This window comes from Phyllostomus hastatus, unplaced genomic scaffold (genome assembly GCF_019186645.2).
Source record: "Phyllostomus hastatus isolate PE091 unplaced genomic scaffold, TTU_PhHast_1.1 phas_contig_1, whole genome shotgun sequence".
Classification (NCBI taxonomy): domain Eukaryota; kingdom Metazoa; phylum Chordata; class Mammalia; order Chiroptera; family Phyllostomidae; genus Phyllostomus; species Phyllostomus hastatus.
This window is the reverse complement of record NW_025333498.1, coordinates 14,109,688-14,128,094: the sequence shown is the minus strand read 5'-3', so window position 1 is coordinate 14,128,094 and position 18,407 is coordinate 14,109,688. Positions and strand designations below refer to the sequence as shown.

The 18,407-nt window shown below is 42.2% G+C and overlaps 1 protein-coding gene and 1 long non-coding RNA gene across 3 annotated transcripts in view; one reads left to right on the top strand and one right to left on the bottom strand.

Annotated features, from left to right (window-relative positions):
* The window catches only part of LOC123815494, a 34,672-nt gene extending 23,270 nt beyond the window's left edge, over positions 1-11,402 (top strand). Inside the window, exons 2-4 of the long non-coding RNA XR_006785132.1 lie at positions 2,153-2,446; positions 6,595-7,331; positions 10,893-11,402. This is a non-coding gene — a long non-coding RNA (uncharacterized LOC123815494). The remainder of the gene's footprint in view (positions 1-2,152; positions 2,447-6,594; positions 7,332-10,892) is intronic.
* PDE11A (phosphodiesterase 11A) overlaps positions 5,231-18,407 on the bottom strand; it is a 322,202-nt gene continuing 309,025 nt past the window's right edge. For both annotated transcript variants that reach the window (XM_045833325.1, XM_045833394.1), the window contains one exon: positions 5,231-6,172. In XM_045833325.1, coding sequence (XP_045689281.1) covers positions 6,017-6,172 — 156 coding nt within the window. In that variant the 3' untranslated portion in view covers positions 5,231-6,016. The remainder of the gene's footprint in view (positions 6,173-18,407) is intronic.

Sequence of the window (18,407 nt, the reverse complement as noted above, 5' to 3'; positions counted from 1 at the left end):
CAGGCACAATGGTGTAAGAATTTTAAAGTTTAAGCACCGAAGCCGCTGTGTAATTGTACGGCATCCGTGTGGCTGGCAGCTCTGCATGGATGCAACCCCCCAGTGTAATTACCCATGCAAATTTGAGCAATCTGTAAGGACTCAGGAACCTGCATTTGGCTGCAGACTCTTCTCCCTCTAGACAAACTTCAATAATTTGAATTATTCTGTCATCTTTAAAATGCTCCACGGACAGGGAGGTCCCAGTATTTCTCTCACATAGGCAAACATCACAGATCAAGACAAGGTTAATGGGCTAAAAGTGACAGTCAAGATTTAAATTGTTGGTATTCAGATACATGCTTGCCTCTCTCAGCCCTTAAATCACCCTTCTCAAGAGAAAGATTATTCCAAAGCCTTAGTTAAACTTTAAGCATTTATTAAAAACAAAGATATGTAGATCTCTTAAAGCAGCAGACTATTGCAAAATCATGGATTAGTTGCTTGTGAAGTGGCCAAGCCGTCTATAATGCAGTGTTCTTACAGCGAGACATCAGCCTGGGAAATCTACACATAGGGAGTGACTTCGGACCACTCAGCTGAAAACGTGTTTCCCTTCTTTTGTGGAAAACAATACTTAGGAAGCTAATCAGTGGAAGATCCCTTTTAGAGTATTGTACATCAAAATAAAATGGCAAAAAGCAATTTTTCCCCAAGGGAATGAGACTCAACAAAACCTAGCCTCCTATTATTTCCTCACTATGCTGTTTATTTTTTTTAATTCATCTAAATATGATTTAATCTAAATCTGAAGGAAAAATGAGATTCTAACACAGACACATATACACACAGAAAAGGAACACAAAGATAAATGATGGCTGCAAATAACATTTTTTTTCAAAGCAAATACTTAATTTACTGAATAAAACAAACAGTTCTGTAGCAGTGTATACACTCAGTGACATTGGTGGGGAGTTGATACACAGACAAACAACTTGTCAGGAGCACTGTTGAGCAATGTACCAAATATGTAAGAACACCCAAAATTAAATTAAGAAAGAGGTACAATGCGACATTACGGAGCTGAGGAGAGGGTACACAGTCAGGACATCGGCCATTCCTGGGTCCAGGCGCTCATCGTGAAATTCTCCAGACACACTTTGTTTTATTTCTGCCAGCTATGTGTTTTACTTTATTATTGACCGCTTAGGAAACTCATGAGATTCTGGCCTTCTCGTAGCCAGACTCAACCTTTACATTTCCCGACCCAGGTGAGTTTGGGGAGTTCTTCACAGCCCGTGGCAGAACAACAGACAACGAACCTTCACTGCAGTGGCGCTGCCAGGGTTCTCAGGTGTCCGAATCAGGTTTTCTTTTGTAGCTTTAGTGAATCCTTTCTGATGTTTTTTCCAACCCAAATATTTTTCTTTAGATTTAAATCTTTCCCTAATACATTTAGGTTTCCATCCCACTTTCAGGGAATCGCTTCACACTGTTACTAGGGATAAAACTGTATCTTATGTTTCCACAATTCAAGAAAAGTCAGCAAGGGAAATGGATTTGAAAATAATTGTAATGCAAAGTAAATTGAGCAGATTCTGGTTGATGACCTATAAGGTAAGTGGAAAAAAGATGAAAAATTTTGATATGCAAAAAAGCAACTGAATTCCTGTAATGGTAATATTGTATTACACTAACAAAAAGTTAAAGGTTACTTCTAACCCAAAGTGTGTGTAAATATAAAATACTTGGAAATGCATAGACGTCAAAAATTTGAGAAACAGAAAATGCACATGCAGTTTTAACTTCTTTTCCTCACTTTATGAATTTATTTCTAAATTAAATGGACTACTACTTATTGGATATCTATGATATGAGAAAGTCTAAAATTATCCTTTATATGATAAAAGGGTAAATTTTAAGAAAATTGTACTGATGATAATATCTCTTATGGTCACTAGAGGCAGGCTCAGACATATCTGTGGTAAGGTTGTTTTTATAGCTAGCCCATATATGTAGCCTTGTACTCTGTCTTTAATGAGATGACCTCTTTCTGTTTATTCTGATTTTATTCAAGCACAGTAAATGATACAGGTATCTGGAAAAACTTTTTAAAGTTAAATATAGCTCAGTCCTTCAGTGTGGAAGTGAAGTTGGTGCTTTTATTTTACAGATGGAAAGCCTGACACCTGGCGAGTCCCGAGATTACAGGTCCAGCCGGTGGCCACGCCAGGATGGAGCCCCAGTCCCACTGCGCACCGGATGGTGCCTTTAACAGTTTGCCAGGCTGACCCTACTGGCCAGGATTGCCAGCCACATTGTAGGCTGCGCATGTGTTATCTACACACTGAGTAATAAGAGAATAAATAGTATCTCTGAAAAAAAATGCATCTCGTGGAGATAGTAGGATGAAGTCATTTCAAATATGAATGCCAAGAGACCCACCCAAGGAAGCAACCATAATCTGGTGAGTTGGAAATTTTATAGGAAGGCTCCCATTTTAAATGCCTTCCTACAATAGGGAAAAAAAACAAACCACCAAAAACAAGAACTGGGAAAATTTCTTTCTCTGTTTTAGAAAAGCAGAATACATGGAATACATACCTCACATTCTTAGAAAATTATACATTATTTAGAAAAGGGACTAAAAATGCCTTTAACTCCCAAGAGTTCAGCCCCTAACCCGGGGGGTTGCCGGCACCAGAGAAGCTGCTCCCCTCCTCCCCACTGCTTCCTGGTGGTGGGGGGACCCACCCGTGGCATTAGTCAGCAGTTTCTGAATTCTGACCCACAATGGGAAAGACACTCTGAGACAGGAAAAATAGATGGAGGCAATTACAAACAGCTCTTTGATTGATGGTTGACATTGTCAGGGCTCCACTGTGTGGCAGATTGCAATGGTGTTGAACTCCCCTTGCTACCAGTGGATGTTGCTATTGGCAACCGTGCAGTGAAGCCAATAAAAAGGCAAGGAAATGAGAGGAAAACTCAACCTTTGTGGAAGCCATAGGGTTTGTGCTATAAATTATGTTCCCCTTAGCAACATGCAGCATCACTGTGCAGGATAGTCATCGCGCTTGTAGCTGCCTGCAGTCTCCATCGGACCCTGGGTCTAGTCTTATCGTCAAGCACATGCTTTAAAATTTTGCTGTAGGTAGACTGGCATCCGTCTGTCTGGGCTATTTATTCATTTATTTATTTATTGTTGGGGAGGATAACAGATGTGGATTCATGCCTGCCTCACATGGACTGATTTTCAATTCCCGTTTGTGACATAAACATAATGCGACACAGTAGCCAGAAACACCTGCAGTGCTTCTGAGCGGCAGACACAGGCCCAGGGCCTGTCCCTAACTCCACCCACCCTTTGTTCCTTACCTGAGGAGGAGAGAGAGACAGCCCAGCAGAAGCTATTTTCCTTTATGGCAGAGTGATTCAGAAAACTGGCTTAATAAAACCCATAAATCTGAACAACCTCCTCTTCCCTGCTCTGTGGAGGCTATTTTTCCTGCTCTCATTTTCTCCTCTAGTCTCTCCAGTCTTCCCTGCAGAGACAGCTGTAAAGAGAAGCTAGAAACATTATTTTTTAAGACTCTTACTCCTTCCTTCTCTTTTTTTTTGTCAAACCCCCTCCCTGCTCAAGTATTTCTCTCTTCTAAGCAACCGGTGACAGGATTCTGTACCCTGATTCTGCACTCATTTTTTTGGTTGGAAGTACCATTTTTCTTTGTTTGGACTGACTTTCACCTTTCCTCTGGCAGTTCTCTTCACAGCTGCCTCGGTGCCTAGCTTTTCTTTCTTGGTCGTCTTCTCTTGCTTCCCCTCTTCTCCTTCTCTTCTTCCTCCTTCTCTTCCTCCTTCTTTTCCCCCCTCTTTGCCTGGTTTATAATATTAGTTTATTTTTGGTCACCTGGAATCTTACTTCTTTCCTACGAATGTCTGCTGTTCCTGCAATTCCGTTTTGGTACCTTAATGTACCCATTCTTTATGCATTTCCTGAGTGTCTACTCTTGCCAGGAAAACAATGTTCTTTGTGGAACTTGACCCGCCATTTCCTTAGTATTTGAGTGATAGAGTTAATATCTGATAATGGCCAGTGGCAAAAAGAACAAACATGGTTTATAAAATTTTAAATTTTAAATCTTAAATTTTAAGGTTCATCTGGTCTAGAAATTTTCAACCCCCTCACAGCCCTTTCATGGACCACCACACACATCATCGAAAACACGGCTTCAAATGGATGACTTTGGCTGTTAAATGTTTTATGTCTTGGGGATTCCTTGTTAGATGTATTTCAACAAAGAATTCCAAGGTTAAACCATGTTTGAAAATAATTTCCTAGTGTAATCTCATTTGACAAACGAGGAAACTGACCAGAAGAAGTTAGGTGAATTATCCAAAGTCATCCCATCAGTAGTGCCAAAGCTAGGAGCACACGTCTTAGCCACTAGCCTTGTGTTCTGTGGAGAAGGCATAGGATGTCCTCAGTCTCACATAAAATGGGACACAACGTAGCTTTCTAGTCATTACATCCATTTAATATAGTTTATTCTTACCCATGATAAACCTGGCTTTTTAAAAAACATTTTATTGTTTATGCTATTATAGTTGTCCAATTTCCCCCTTTGCCCCCCTCTGCCAAGCCCACCCCACACTCCCACAGTCAATGCTCACACCATTATCCCTGTCCACCGGTTCTTCATGTGTGTTCTTTGACTGGTCCTTTCTCCTTCTTTCAGTCTTTTAATAGAATATTTGTTCTCTGTCCAGACCATTATTCCTTTAGTTTTCAAGTATTATTTCTTACACTCAAGGAAAAATCCAAAATTAGGGACTCCTATATTTGGCTGTAGGTTGGTACGGAGAGTAGTCTTCAATTTTATACAAAAACCATCACTAGGAGAACACAAGATAGTCAATGATCACTCTCCATGGTGCTGTGGTGTCCTGTGAAATGTTTTGCATTTGGAAATATTTTCTAAATGTTCACATGTCACTTGTGGTAAATCCAACGGTAGATTTCCTAGAATCCTTTCATCTTGACTTTCTTTAAAAACACCTTATTTATTTTATTTTTAGACAGAGGGGAAGGAAAAGAGAAGGAGAGGGAGGGAAACATCAATGTGTGGTTGCCTCTTGTGTGCCCCCTACTGGGGACCTAGCCCACAACTCAGGCATATGCTCTGACTGGGAATTGAACTGGTGACTCTGTGGTTCTCAGACCAGTGCTCAATCCACTGAGTCACACCAGCCAGGATTCAGCCTGACTTTAATTAAAGCCAGTTAATCTATTCCTTCTAGGAATAGACTTTGCTCTGTAATGAAAGTTGAATTATAAAACTAAAAAAGGGGACCAAGATTCAATGCAGTGTTATGAATCTTATATAAACACCAACAAGACAAACACATTTGATGTATTTCTACTGTGGATTATTTTTTTAGGGAAAATGTGAGAATGGTTGGTGTTTGTAAGGACAATACAGTTTATCTTTTAGGGAGGCAAGTCTATAGGCTCTGAGCCACCATTAAGAAGCTCTAGGATAAAAGCAAAATACCTCTACAGAATACAAGTTGGGATTCTTGGGACAGTCTGGCACAAAGGGCTCTCGGGAAAGGATGCAATGTCAGGCTTTGTTTGGCATGGAACAAATAAAAGAGCCGTGTGCAAAATGAAGCAGTGCTAAGGACACCTATGCTGTTTTCCATTCCCGTGGCTCCAAATGAGCAGGGCCAGCTGTCCTCAGATCCTGGATCACCATGGGCCTCCTCCGTCCAGCGCCTGTCTCTGTCTCAGCCCATGTCTGCTCAGCAGAGAAGCTGAGGGTCGTGGGATGTGATTCCTGCCCCACCTCCTCCTCTCTCCTTGTTTCGCTCTTTCCTGCTGACCACACTTCAAGGTGAAAGCCCAGACATGCTTCCCAGCACATCCCTCAGATTTTGTGTCTCTCTGAGCTTAAAGGACAAAACGATGATGTGGCTGGACCAAAGCTGGCCTTTCAGGATGCAGTCACTGTGCAGCAGAAGCTGACCCCGAGGGTTAGTTACTGTTTTCACCAGCCACTGTGAGGCCCGCAGAGGAGGGGGAGGCAGCTGAGACCAGCAGCCTTTTCTGGTGCAACTCCTCCCACTTACTTCTGTTGGCAGCCACTGAATCCAGCATTGGCTTGAGTTTCACATTGACCTTCACCAATGCCTAAGATAAAACAACAAAAAGGTTGGGGGGTCAGGAACCAGAGTCACTGACATGATTTTCCAGCTTTCACTTATGAGAATGGAAACCAGCTGTAAGAAATGAAAAGTGATGATTGTTTGGTAACCAGGAGCTATTTATAAGAAGTAGATATGTATTTAGTGCCATTGTTTTATATCAATAGAGGCTATGCAGAATATGAAAAAAAAAACCAGGTGGCCAGGTACTACTCCAGAGTGGCAGACAATTCGGTCATGACCTTGTTTTAGATTCACATTGAAAAACACAGGAAACAAAACAGCAGTGTGTAGCTCACACATGTCTGCTAATATGTACATTTTTGCCTGCCATGGAGGCCTCTAGATCTCAATAGACCATGAAATGAAATTTTTACAAAAATAAACCTACCATTTACTCTACCGTAGATGACTCCAGGTGGACTTACCTGAATAAGAAAGGCAAAGGAAATCCTGAAACAAGAAGAGGTGCTTGTTTTTAAAGCTAAGAATCTGGGAGCTGTGCCCAATGTGCAGAGCACCGTGAGGACATGCGTGGAAATAGACACGAGAGAAGAGAAGAGGAGTGTGGAGGAGAGAGACGGAGGGGAGTAGGAGAGATGAAGGAAGAGGACGTGTAGCCCGTGGCCAGAAGCTGACAGACCGTGAGGCTAATGAAGCTCAGGATTTGGTTTCCTAATTGCAGGTGATCCCTCTAAAAATTTCCTTGTTACTTAATTTCGTATTTTTTAAAGTCCTCAAAAACTTTTGGCCTCACAAAACTTGGATCGCCCCTCCAGTGGAACAAGGCAACAGATGAAAACACGGATCGGGGAGCTGTGGGGGCGTCAGCTCATGGAAACGTAACACTCGGAGTCTCCGCTTTCTGCCTTGGGTCAGTGTTCTGTGGCCACAGACTGGATCCCTGAGGTCGACACCACGCTGGCGCGTCCCATTCACCACCAGGGAAACAAACCCACTGCGGTTTCAGCACGTCTCCTAAGCAGCTTTCTCTGTGCGTGGCCTGTGGCCAGGAGTGGTTCTCCAATAGCTCGTCTACTTGAGGATGTTCTTCCCTAAGCACGGTGGCAAACCACCTGTTTATCCGCTCCACCTCCCACTCCAGGAAGTCAGAGGACCACGAGTAAAACATACCTAGAAGTAAGGTAAGTAAGTAAGTAAGAGGGGGTTGAAAAGCCCAGAAATAACCCGGTATTCCACAGGGCAGTGAGCACTCCAACCTGGCTGAGATGATGCTCATTCACATAGATACCCCTTAAACAGACATGTTCTCTTTCTTAAAACAAAAGTGATGTTTAGCCCATCAAGCAACACATAGCAACATCTAATATTAAATCAGATGTATTAGTTATTCCATATAAAAGTAACGCAGCAACTGAATAACTCAGGCAGTGACCAAAATCCTGTCTATTTCCATGGGGAAAATGCAGGTACATATTTCTGCTCAATGCATAGAGCTTTAATTAGACACTAGTATGAGGTAGCAATGAATGCTGTGGCTCTATTTAATATAGTTTGGCACTGGCTCCCCTTTACTCTGCTTAAGCCTTTTAATTAAACTGACTACTATAATTCCTATGGAAATTAGTGTTTATGTTATTTTCCTGCTACAAAAGCATTTCTCTAGAACTTATTTTTTTTAATCCCAGGAGCAAAAATTGGATTTTTTTTCTGCCTGAAATGTAATTAAAAACTCATTTGATTACTATATTTTGGCTCAGTTTTACTTATTAAATTCCTGTAATCAGTTTTCTTTTATGGAGCTGCTGGGAAATGATCTCAAAAGCAACACATTTTTCTCTTCTTTGGCAGATTCCCTAGCATTTTAAATTACATTCATAGCACCTGTCCATGATTCAAATTCCTTCACCAATTTCTTCCTTAAACCATTTAAATTTATTTGGCTTAGTCCCCCCAAAAATATTTCCGTCCTTTATCTAGCTCTTTGTTCTCCCTCTTTTTTTGTGTTGATAAAAAATTGCAAGGGAGAGGGTACATATTTCTCAGAATTGCTTCTCTTTGTTTTATATTCTCCTTAAACACAGAATTGACAAACTAGGATATCCTTTTCCCTGGTAGGTGCTGGTTCTAGGCAAAGGTAGCAAAAAGCCAATCCTGAAGTATTACTCCTACTCACACTATAAATTCGTTACACGAATGCAGTTAACTGAGAGAATATAGAACTATTAGAATATAGGAAAGCAGAGGGTTTTCAGTAATTATGTGCCAGGGGCCACCAGGAAGATAAATGCCCCAATATTTGGAAAGGGGAGAGTATTCCTAAAAACTCCTCATCAGTGAGTGCCACCTGATGGGTTCTGTGCGAATGCTTCTACTACCTGTCTTGTTTGACTCGTTGTTCTTGTAGCAAAGGAGAAAGGGCTCACTTCTGGCCCCTCCTCTCCCTCTCCACACGTGCAGAGGCACTCGAAAAGCCTCATGCAGGGCGCCCGCCCCCAGGGCTGCTGGGTCTCCTCTGTGGCCCCCTTGCCGTGTGGCCATTCAATTTTTAAACATGTCCAGAGGCAGTAAACTCACCACCTCCCAGAGGGGTTCAGTTCACTCTTTGTTTTTATTTTAGAATGTTGTTCCTTGTATGGAGCTGAAAACTGTATATCGCTGTAACTTGTACCTAATGGTTCCAGTCTTTGCAGTGCTTTGCCTTTAAACCGCAACCTGCTCAGTCAATGTAGCACTGACGACTCTCATGCCGCTCCAAGCGGAGGTTAGGGGCCATACTGACCTAACAACCAGCTTGGGAGGTGCCACTCACTATCCCTTGGGGCAACTGTGTGGCTATCGTTGTGGGTCTCAAGCTCCCTCCTCACCCATCATAGGTGGGACCTTGGATACTCGCTCCATCCGAGGACACAGCCTTGGGCACCTAGTCATCCCGGTGGCTGAGGAACCCCACCTCCTTCCTGATTCCATTCACACTTCACGGTTGGGTTCACTTGTGACCATCACATATAGTTTATTACATATTTTATTCATGTTTTGAATAAGTAATATATTCACATAGTCCAATGGATACAAAGGGTACAAAAGGACAGTGTAAAATTTCCCTTCATTCCTTGCCCCAGACACCTAGATTCTTTTTTAGAGGCAACTTGGGTATCCCTCAAGAAACATTTTATGCATATGTAAGCACATATACATATACATACTATATATGTAGATACATATAATGTATATGTATAACACATTATGTATATAAGTATAATTAAGGTGATTCCCTCACCATTTTGGGTGTTTCTTTCAGAAGCAGAGTGAAATCAAAACCTGTGGAAGAACATTATTAAGGATGCTTGATTAGAACAAGTGTACTGTGTAGAAATTAGCAGCTGGAGGATGTAGAGAGGGGAGGGACCCAATTCCGATTTTCTGTTGCTGTGTCACTGAGTTTTCCTTCTGCAGAGCTTAATCTGCTGTGAATCCTCTCGAAAGTTGTAGTTCTCATTGACAGAAGTTTACTTGGGGTCTTTTTAAAAATGTCTTTCATGACTTTGTCATGCTCGGTCCTTCTACCCTCTTGAACATAAAAAATATAATAAATGTCTCAATGTCCTCTCTATCAATTTTATTATCTGTATCATTTCTGAGTCTGTAATTGATTGATTTTTCTCATTATTATATTATTACGTGTCTAATTTTCTTGCCTCTTTGCATGCCTGGTGATTTTTGATTGGATATCAGACACTGATGATTATATGTTGTTGGGTGATGGATTTTTTTTTAGCATTTCTTTAAACATTTTTTAGTTTTGTTTTTGGAATGCAGTTAGCTTACTTAGTAATAATTCGATCCTTTTCAGGCTTGCTTTTCAACTTTGCTGGGTGGGTCCAGAGTAGCCTTTTATCTAGGCCTCATTTAGGCAATAATTTTTAGAGATTCATTTTCTGAGAACTGTACCCAGTACCTCATATATGCAAGGTTTTGCTTTAATATCCTGTCTAGTGAGAACATGGACTGTTCCCCAGCCTGTGAGGATTGTTCTGATTGCTGCTTTTTGCTGGTTCTTTTCTCAGCCTCAGTGGTTTCCTCACATGCACATGGTGAGCAGCCCTGGGGCCTCCAGGGGCCCTCCACGGCTCTCAGCTCTCTCCTGCACAGCTCTCTTCTCTGGTGCCCTTCCCTGGGGACTCCCATCGCCGTGGGCCCCAGACTCCGGGCTCTGCCCCTCGTCTCAGTGTGGCTCTGCTTGGGCTTCCACCTGGGAGTGCCTGGTCTGGAAACTCCCTCCAGGCAGGAAGCCAGGACAATCGTAAGCTCATTTCATTTGTTCCTCTCTCAGGAATCACTGTACTGTGCTGCCTATTGTCCTCTGTCTGAAAACTGTTCCACGTATTTTTCTGGGGTTGCTTTTTGTTTTGTTTTCTTGCTCCTGTTACTCTATTATGGCCAGGAGTGGAAATCCTTATGATTGGTTTTAAGCAACTCTGTGTTGGGTACTATCCCAAGAGTTCTCAGGGAGAGTGGAGACTTGTCTTCCTTGTATCTCTAGCTCCTGGATCAGTGACTTCTGGCAACAACAGTCCCTCCCCTACTCTACCCACAGAGTGGTGGCAGGAAAGAGGGTCAAGGCCAGGACAGCCACGGGGTCAGGCGATTCTGACCTGCTACGAAAACCTGCTGTAAACACAAGTCCAGAATGACCCCCACGGGAAATGAGCAGAGTATTCTCTCTTACTACCATTATTCTGTAGACCTTGTTTTATCAGGTCACCACGCTGCCATGAGTCAGATTCTGGCCTTGCTTTTCCTCTGCCATCACGATCCATATCTGCCACGCCCCTGCCCAGTGTGTGTGTTCTAGCACATACAGTCACTTCTTGGAATTCAGCTGCTGGAGAGATGGGGCCGACGTGGGACAAGGGAGCAAGCAAAGAGCGAGCCGTGCTATTAGAATGTGTTCTGCTATTGGAAGGGAACACAGAGGAGCCCCACCATATTAAAACCAGATTTATCTTCCAACCCAATAATGTCCAACTATGTCTTTAATACCTTTTAAAAATGTTGAGGAGCCTTGGCCAGCGTGAATCTGTTGGCTGGGCATCGTCCTACAAAGCAGAAGGTCACCAGTGCAATTCCCAGTCAGGGAACGTGCAGGGTTGCAGGCCTGGTCCCTTGTTGGGGCATATAAGAGGCAACCGATCAATGCTTCTCTCTCACACTGATGGTTCTCTCCGTCTCTTCCTCCCTACGTTCCCCTCTAAATAAATAAATACGTGAATAAATAAATAAGATCTTTAAAAAAATAAAAATAATAAAAATGTTGAGGAAATCATGGAGATGGTTATTTATTTATTTATTTATTTATTTACTTTAAAGCCAAAGAAAGAAGACGGTTTTCACGTCTGTTGGTGAATTATATATTCCAGAGTGCAAACAATAAGACTTAGTATTTTTTGCCTTCCCGCATTCATACCTTACTCAAGAGAAGTAATCAGAAACTGAGAGAAGAAATGCATGGTAGAGAAGAGAGAATTTAAAGTATTCTAAAAAATATCTACTTTTTGATGAAATATAAAAATACACTTGGAGCCCACCTCAAACATCTGTTCGAGGGCAGTGTTGCTGGTATGAAGATGTGATCACTTTATTATTGTATCATTTACTTTCTGAGTGAAATGTCAAACCGCCCAGTTAAGGGTTGGTATTTTGAAATGGAAAATCATTGTCAATATAACCAACTGGTGTCATCTCTGCCCAGACCTTCAATAGGAGGGACCTGTGAGCCAGGCCCTGAAATTCTCTTGAATTCACATGACTGGCAGAGGGCATCTCTGAGAAACAATGGAAGCTTCTGCTTCAGGTATATGACTTCAGAAAGAAGTGGCCAATTCTGTGAGCAAATCCAGACTTTAAGGTACTGCACTGTTGAATAGCTAGTTCTTCTTGGTTCCTGAGGATAAAGATTATTCATGATTTATTCTGACATAGTCCTGAGTTTTGTAGGCCATGCTGCGATGATGCGGTTGGCTCAGAGTCATGCTTGGCTTGTCAATCCTACTCGTCCACTGTGTTGTAAAGGCCGGACAGTGAACTGACTGCCCGGCACTGAACTTGCCACCTTTCTCCAAATCTGCTGCTGCTCTCGGGCTGGCTCTCTCAGGGAACTGCGTGTTATCTTCTCTTCCCAACCGCCCACCCAGAAATCCACGGGTCATTGATGCCATCTCCCTTTCCCCCACATCCAAACCGTCACCAAGTTTTGTCAATCCTACTTCCAAAGCGTCTTTGTGTGTTAGTCTATTGCCATTTTTACAATTTTAGTTCAGACTGCATCCTCTTTTCAATTACTTTAACCTGCTGCTGCCCCTCACTGGGCTCCCGGCCTTCCCTTCGCTCCGGTCCAACCCACTCGCCACACGGTAGCCACCCTCAGGCGGTCACTCACCCAAACTCACACATCCAGTCTCGCCACTCCCTACCCTGAACCGTTTTGTGTCTCTCATTTGGTACAAATGTGCTATAAGACCCTACTGAAAAGTATTAAAAGAGAATAAAATCTAGAAACAAAAGGAGAAAAAAAAACATAAAACCCAGTGGAAACTTGGGTTATGGTACAAAAAACAGAATTTGGAAATGCCAAAAGTAATGCCATCAACTTTTCTAGAAAACTTGAAATACACATCTTTGTAAGCATTTTAACCTCTTCCTGAGTTAAAAAAAAAAGAAAAAGAAAAAGAAAAAGAAAAAAGAAGCTAAACGGCACATGGGTGTTTGCAGGGGGGCAGCCGAAGTGCTAGTCACTACACAGGAGAGCAGATGGGCTGCTGCGGGGTCCAGATGGGGAGCAGCGAACAGATTCCTCCCAAATCTCACTCCTTCCCTCCCCAGTTCAATGGCTTTTAAAACTCAAGGTTGTGTAAAAATTAATTTGCATTAAATTGCTTAAGATAATGTATTAACTACCATAGGAGGCTTCCTGCAGTTTTTAAAACTTACTTTGAAAAACAAATAAACTCTATTGGTGAACACAGAAGCAAGCCAAGACTTTTTGGATAAATATTTTTAAACATTCACATTAAAAAAAAAAAGCAGCTTGAAAATAAACCTTTAGCGTGTAATGGCTAAAACCAGAAAGTTAATAACTATCTGCATTTGTTACATTATACATATAACCAGGCCGGGCCTTGGGTACTGTTGGGTTCTTCCGAGGCTAGAATGCGTGGGGTTTAAAGGGCTTTAGCCTTGTGCCTTTTGTCCTGTTTGGGGACAGAGTCATTTATTCCACTGGGACTCTGGGATCTGTAACAGAGATGGCTAGTTTGCCTTCCCAGTATGCATTTGGCCTTCCCTGAGCTTAAGAATGGCCAAGGAAGTGTAAGCAGAATTCATAAGGAGGAGCTTCTGAGAAAAGGCTTAAATGGGCATTTATTCAGCTGGGAGGTGCAACCTTTGTACTTGCCTCTATTTCTTTGTTGCTGCTGGAATATTAACATGATGGCTGGAACTACAGTGAACATCATGTGACTATGAGGCATTCTTGAGTATAAATAGGGACTGGGTCTCTGAAGACTATGGAACAGCCATATAATAGCAGCCTCAAATGGACTTATCTGGATTATTTTTTATCAGAGAGAAAAATAAATTTCTCTTTTGCTTAAGCTATTTGGGTTTCAGATCTGTTACCAGTGGCTACATGCAATTCCTAATTGTGAGAATTAATGCTATATTGTATGTCTCTATTTTCTGTTTACCTGTACAGGTGTCAGATGATTCTAGGCATTTTGATACTTGAACAAATTCCCTCCATTGGGAATGGTAAGTTAACATCTTTTGGCAGTGAGTTACAGTGAACTGTACTAGACAGCAGAAGCTATAACAGAATGTATTCCATGTCCTCTGAGCAGGCACATAACTCAGGCCCATGCAACGGGAGGGCCCTGGGGAGTGGTGTAGGGGTGGGTGTGGGCACCAAGCTAAGGCTATTAGAGCTCTCTCTAGGTTTTACCTGGGACTATTGTGAAAGAGGTTTGCCTTCCCTTGCCTTCCCTTGCCTTTCTCTCTTTCTCTTCTCCCTCCCTCCCTCCCTCCCTCCCTCCCTTCCTCCCTCCCTCCCTCCTTCCTTCCTTCCTTCCCTCCTTCCTTCCTTCCTTCCCTCCTTCCTTCCTTCCTTCCCTCCTTCCTTCCTTCCTTTTTTTGGTGTGAATAATTCTTATAATAAACATGTGACCTCAGAGTTGCCAAGACATGTGAGGAAAGCCAAAACACAATTAGGCAGGGAAAAGGGGACAGGTGTCTTATGGTGGCATCGAAGCCGCTGGATCCAGCTGAAGGCCACCAGCCAACTGTACCTCTGAGCTTCCCAGTTACTTAAGCTAAAAAATTCCATTTCTGTTCAAATTATGTTGAGTGAATTTCTGAGCTCCAAATGATGGATCTTTTGCTATTGTCATTTATTGTTCTCTGCCACCCCAGGAATCACTCGAGACTGAAACCCCCACCAGACTTCAGATTGGTGGCTGGCATGAGGGGCTCTCAGCTTCCCCAGCATAAAAAGCTGCCACACACTTGCTGAGCAGCCCCTTTACCCAAGTTAATGAGAGTCAGGGACCAGCTGGCAGTATCACCTTTTTTCTAGAACCCCCAGAGTCTTCCAGACTCTTTAAAAGTTTCTTAAAAGGTTGCTCATTCTTAGCCTGAAAGTACTCAGAAAATGCTGATTCCTTCTGGTGGCAAAGTCAGCAGGCCTATGCAGTTTGGGCTTCCAAGGAAGGAGAATGAAAGGAATTAGGGGGCAGCATTCTTTTTGCCTGGATTTTCCCTCTGAACCAACTGAACCCGGACAGAAAAGGAAAATGGCAACCAGATGTGATGTCCTCCTTGGCGGAGTTCAGTGTTATTTCACATTGATTGTATTTGGGTGAAATGCTTTTCCAGTTGGGAAAACTATTTCTTACATACGACATTGCTCTGTGGATCTGTTACTGTTCAGCAGTAACAGGTTGGCTATGCCAGATCTTTTCAAGAGTCAAAAAATATTGTCAGAACTTTGTTTTGTTAGTGATATTTGAGATCTTAAAACCTAAATAATGTAAGACGGTTACCTAAGTAGCAGTAAAGATGATGAAGCTAACAGAGCTATCACTTAGTACAAGGCAAGAAGCTCGTTCGAATCCACTGTGAGAATGATTCAGATCTGTAATTGGGATCCTAAGGGCATGGTCCAGCCAAGTTATAACATCGATGTTTGTAGCATCAATGTCTAATATCCTGAAAGCTAATTACAGTACAAGTACTAACTTAGAAAGAGATAATTTTCCTTCCAAGGTCTGAACCAGATTAGCAGTGCCTATAAAAGTGAAAATGCAACAAAACATTATAGTCATTTTCTTCTTTTCTTTCCTTTTCCATTTCCTTCCTGACTTCACAGGTTGGTTGTTTAGCTTATTTTATTCATATGCTTAGGGGATTCCTTTGTGGAAAATGATATTTACAAATGACATTAACATTCTGAATTTATGAGACAGGGATTTCAGTCTCCTTGGATTAATAGCATTATTATTTCCATAATATAGGGCAAGAGTCTTAAATTCAAATGTCCACAGGGCAGGAACATTAATGAATGAAGTATGCTGCATGATATAGTAGGGAGTGGTGGAGCCTATGGCACACTGGATATCTTACAATTTTAAAAACAGCATTCAACAAAATAAGACATGTCTGTGGGCCAGATCTGTTCTGTGGGCCACGGCTTGCTCACTGTGATAGACAGTAAAACACATCTTGCCACAATGAACTAACCAAAGCATTGAATGTGTCCTATGCGCCAGACGCCATGCTGAGACCTCTCCATGTGTTGGCTGATTAACCTCGCAACAGTGCTGTGAGTAGGTCTTGGTGGCCCTGTTTTGACAGGTGAGGAGCCTGAGATTGGAAAAATAAAGTCAGAAGAGCCCAAGTGCCCTTTTGTCCAGCAGACAAAAATGGCCTAGTGCACAGCAGAGCTGGAATGTCAGGCCAGGCCCCTGTGAGTACAGAGCCCCTGGTACCTTCACATGAGAGACCTCGACGGGGATGCTGATGACGACAGGTGTCCCACACCTAACCACAGCGTTGGGCCCGGGCAACTCTTGTCTAGTGTCTGTGATGCTGTTTCAAAACCAATTCACAGGGAGGTGACCTCACTGATTAATGAAGAAACACCGCCTCCCAAACATTAGATGTGAGAGCGCAGCTTTTATTTGTGACTCCTCTGCTCTCTCCTGCCTTGGGAAAACACAACCAGGGTTTTAAGTAGTAAATAATAGGCAAGTCTCAAGTCAGTGAGTATAAATGAAAACAAAGGGAACCGTCTCTTCTGCTATAATGAGCCCCTCTAGGATACTGTCACAGGCCATCCTGTTGGTCAGGCTTTCAGAGCAGGTTGGTAGCTAATCAGTCACGCTCACTGGGTAGGCACGTCTGACTTGGAAGGAAGGGCTGCTGACCCGGAAGCCACAGGCCCTGATGGATGGGGCTTCACAGAGGAGGCGGTTGGGACATGTAACTAAGGCACAGCCACATGGTAAGAGTCGACCTCTCCACACACCAGCATGTTTTCTGGTAAAACTGTGTACCTGAGATTTTACAGAAATAGATAAAATCTATTATTTTTGCAGAGTTCAATGTGTCAAAAAGACCATATTTAAAATTGAGTTGGTGGGCTGCACAGAGTTATTTACTATAGGTTTACTATAGGTTTTTTTGTCTGCTTGTTATGGACCTTGAGTCCTAGGCTTCTCCAAACGAAATGGATGTGGTGCCCATGTGAGAGCGTGGGGCAAGCACGAATTACAATTCCAGGTCCTTAGTGGGCGTGATGTTCTGGGTCAGGTACCTCTAAGAGTGGATTCTAGAATACTCAGTATTTGCTCTTCTGTTTTTTAGCTTGAACTCTTTTCCCTCAGTATCCACAGGGAATTGGTTCCAGGACCCCCATGGGAACCAAAACCTGCAGATGCCCAATTCCTTATGTAAAATGGCAAACTACTTGCATACAACCTGTGCACACCCTCCCGTGTACTTGACATAATCTCCAGATTACTTGTAATACCTAATGCAATGTAAGTGCTGTGTAAGTAATTGTTAATAGTGTTATGTTTCAGGAATAATGACAAAAAAAGTCTGTCATGTTCAGCACAGATGAAAACATGGTAGGCCTAACTACACAGTACATGTCAGCAACAATGTAACATTTTTATCTGAATATTTTTGATCCCCAGTCGGTTAAATATGCAAATGTGGACCTTGTGGGTATGGGAGGCTGCCTGCATTTCAAAGTCCCCAAAGACTCAAAAGACTAATTATCTGTACTAATGAACTTCTTAGTTAGTACCATGCAAATCCAATGATTACTGAGCACTTCTTGTGGGAGTTTAAAAATGGTCCTCAGGCCCAGCACCAACCAGTGCTCTGATTCAAGACAGGAAGAGCCATCCAAGCCGGCCTCCAAAGCCCCGATCTACAGAGGACTGGACCTGCAGCATCCACGAGAAATGCTCTGACTTTAGGTAAACATCCTTGGAGACAAAAATCCTCTATTGTTTTGGGGGTTTCACTCCATATGGTGACAGAAGCTTCCTTTTTGTAAACTTTACAATATTATTTAAAAAGTGAGATTTTGGAGAGAAAGAAAAAAAGACAAGAAAGGAATATTTTGCACATACCACTGGGGATATGGGGAAGATGTTGCACCATTAGCTGGCCTTCTCCCTGTCTGTAGGAAAGGGCCAATCTGTCTACTTTATGACCTGGTTGAGGGTTTGTTATGGTGGCTCTTCTCTACATCCTAACTCTCCAAAAGGCCGACATACGGGAAAAGTTTGTATGTGTGGGGACAGCAGGACCCATGTCCTCTCTATTTTTTATTACATGTTTGAAGTACAGTTTAAGAAAGGGAACATTAGAAATTTTATGAACAAAAACTTCCTAATCAGCAACATTTTCTGTCGATTCAATGTCGGGGAGTTTTGTATTAATTTAACTTTCAAACATCGATCATTTAAAATTAAATATTCATCCCAATAAAAAGACACATTAGATTTGTTTTTGAACTAAATTCTAAACCTTCTATGTAAAAAATAAACAAGAATACCCAGAAAATACTGAAAGAGTAATGGGGAAGGTGAAACTAGGCTTATCACTAAAATATATTATAAAGAAATATTAATTAAAATTGCATAATGAGGCAGGCAGATAAATAGAACAGAATAGGAAGAGTTAAAATAGAA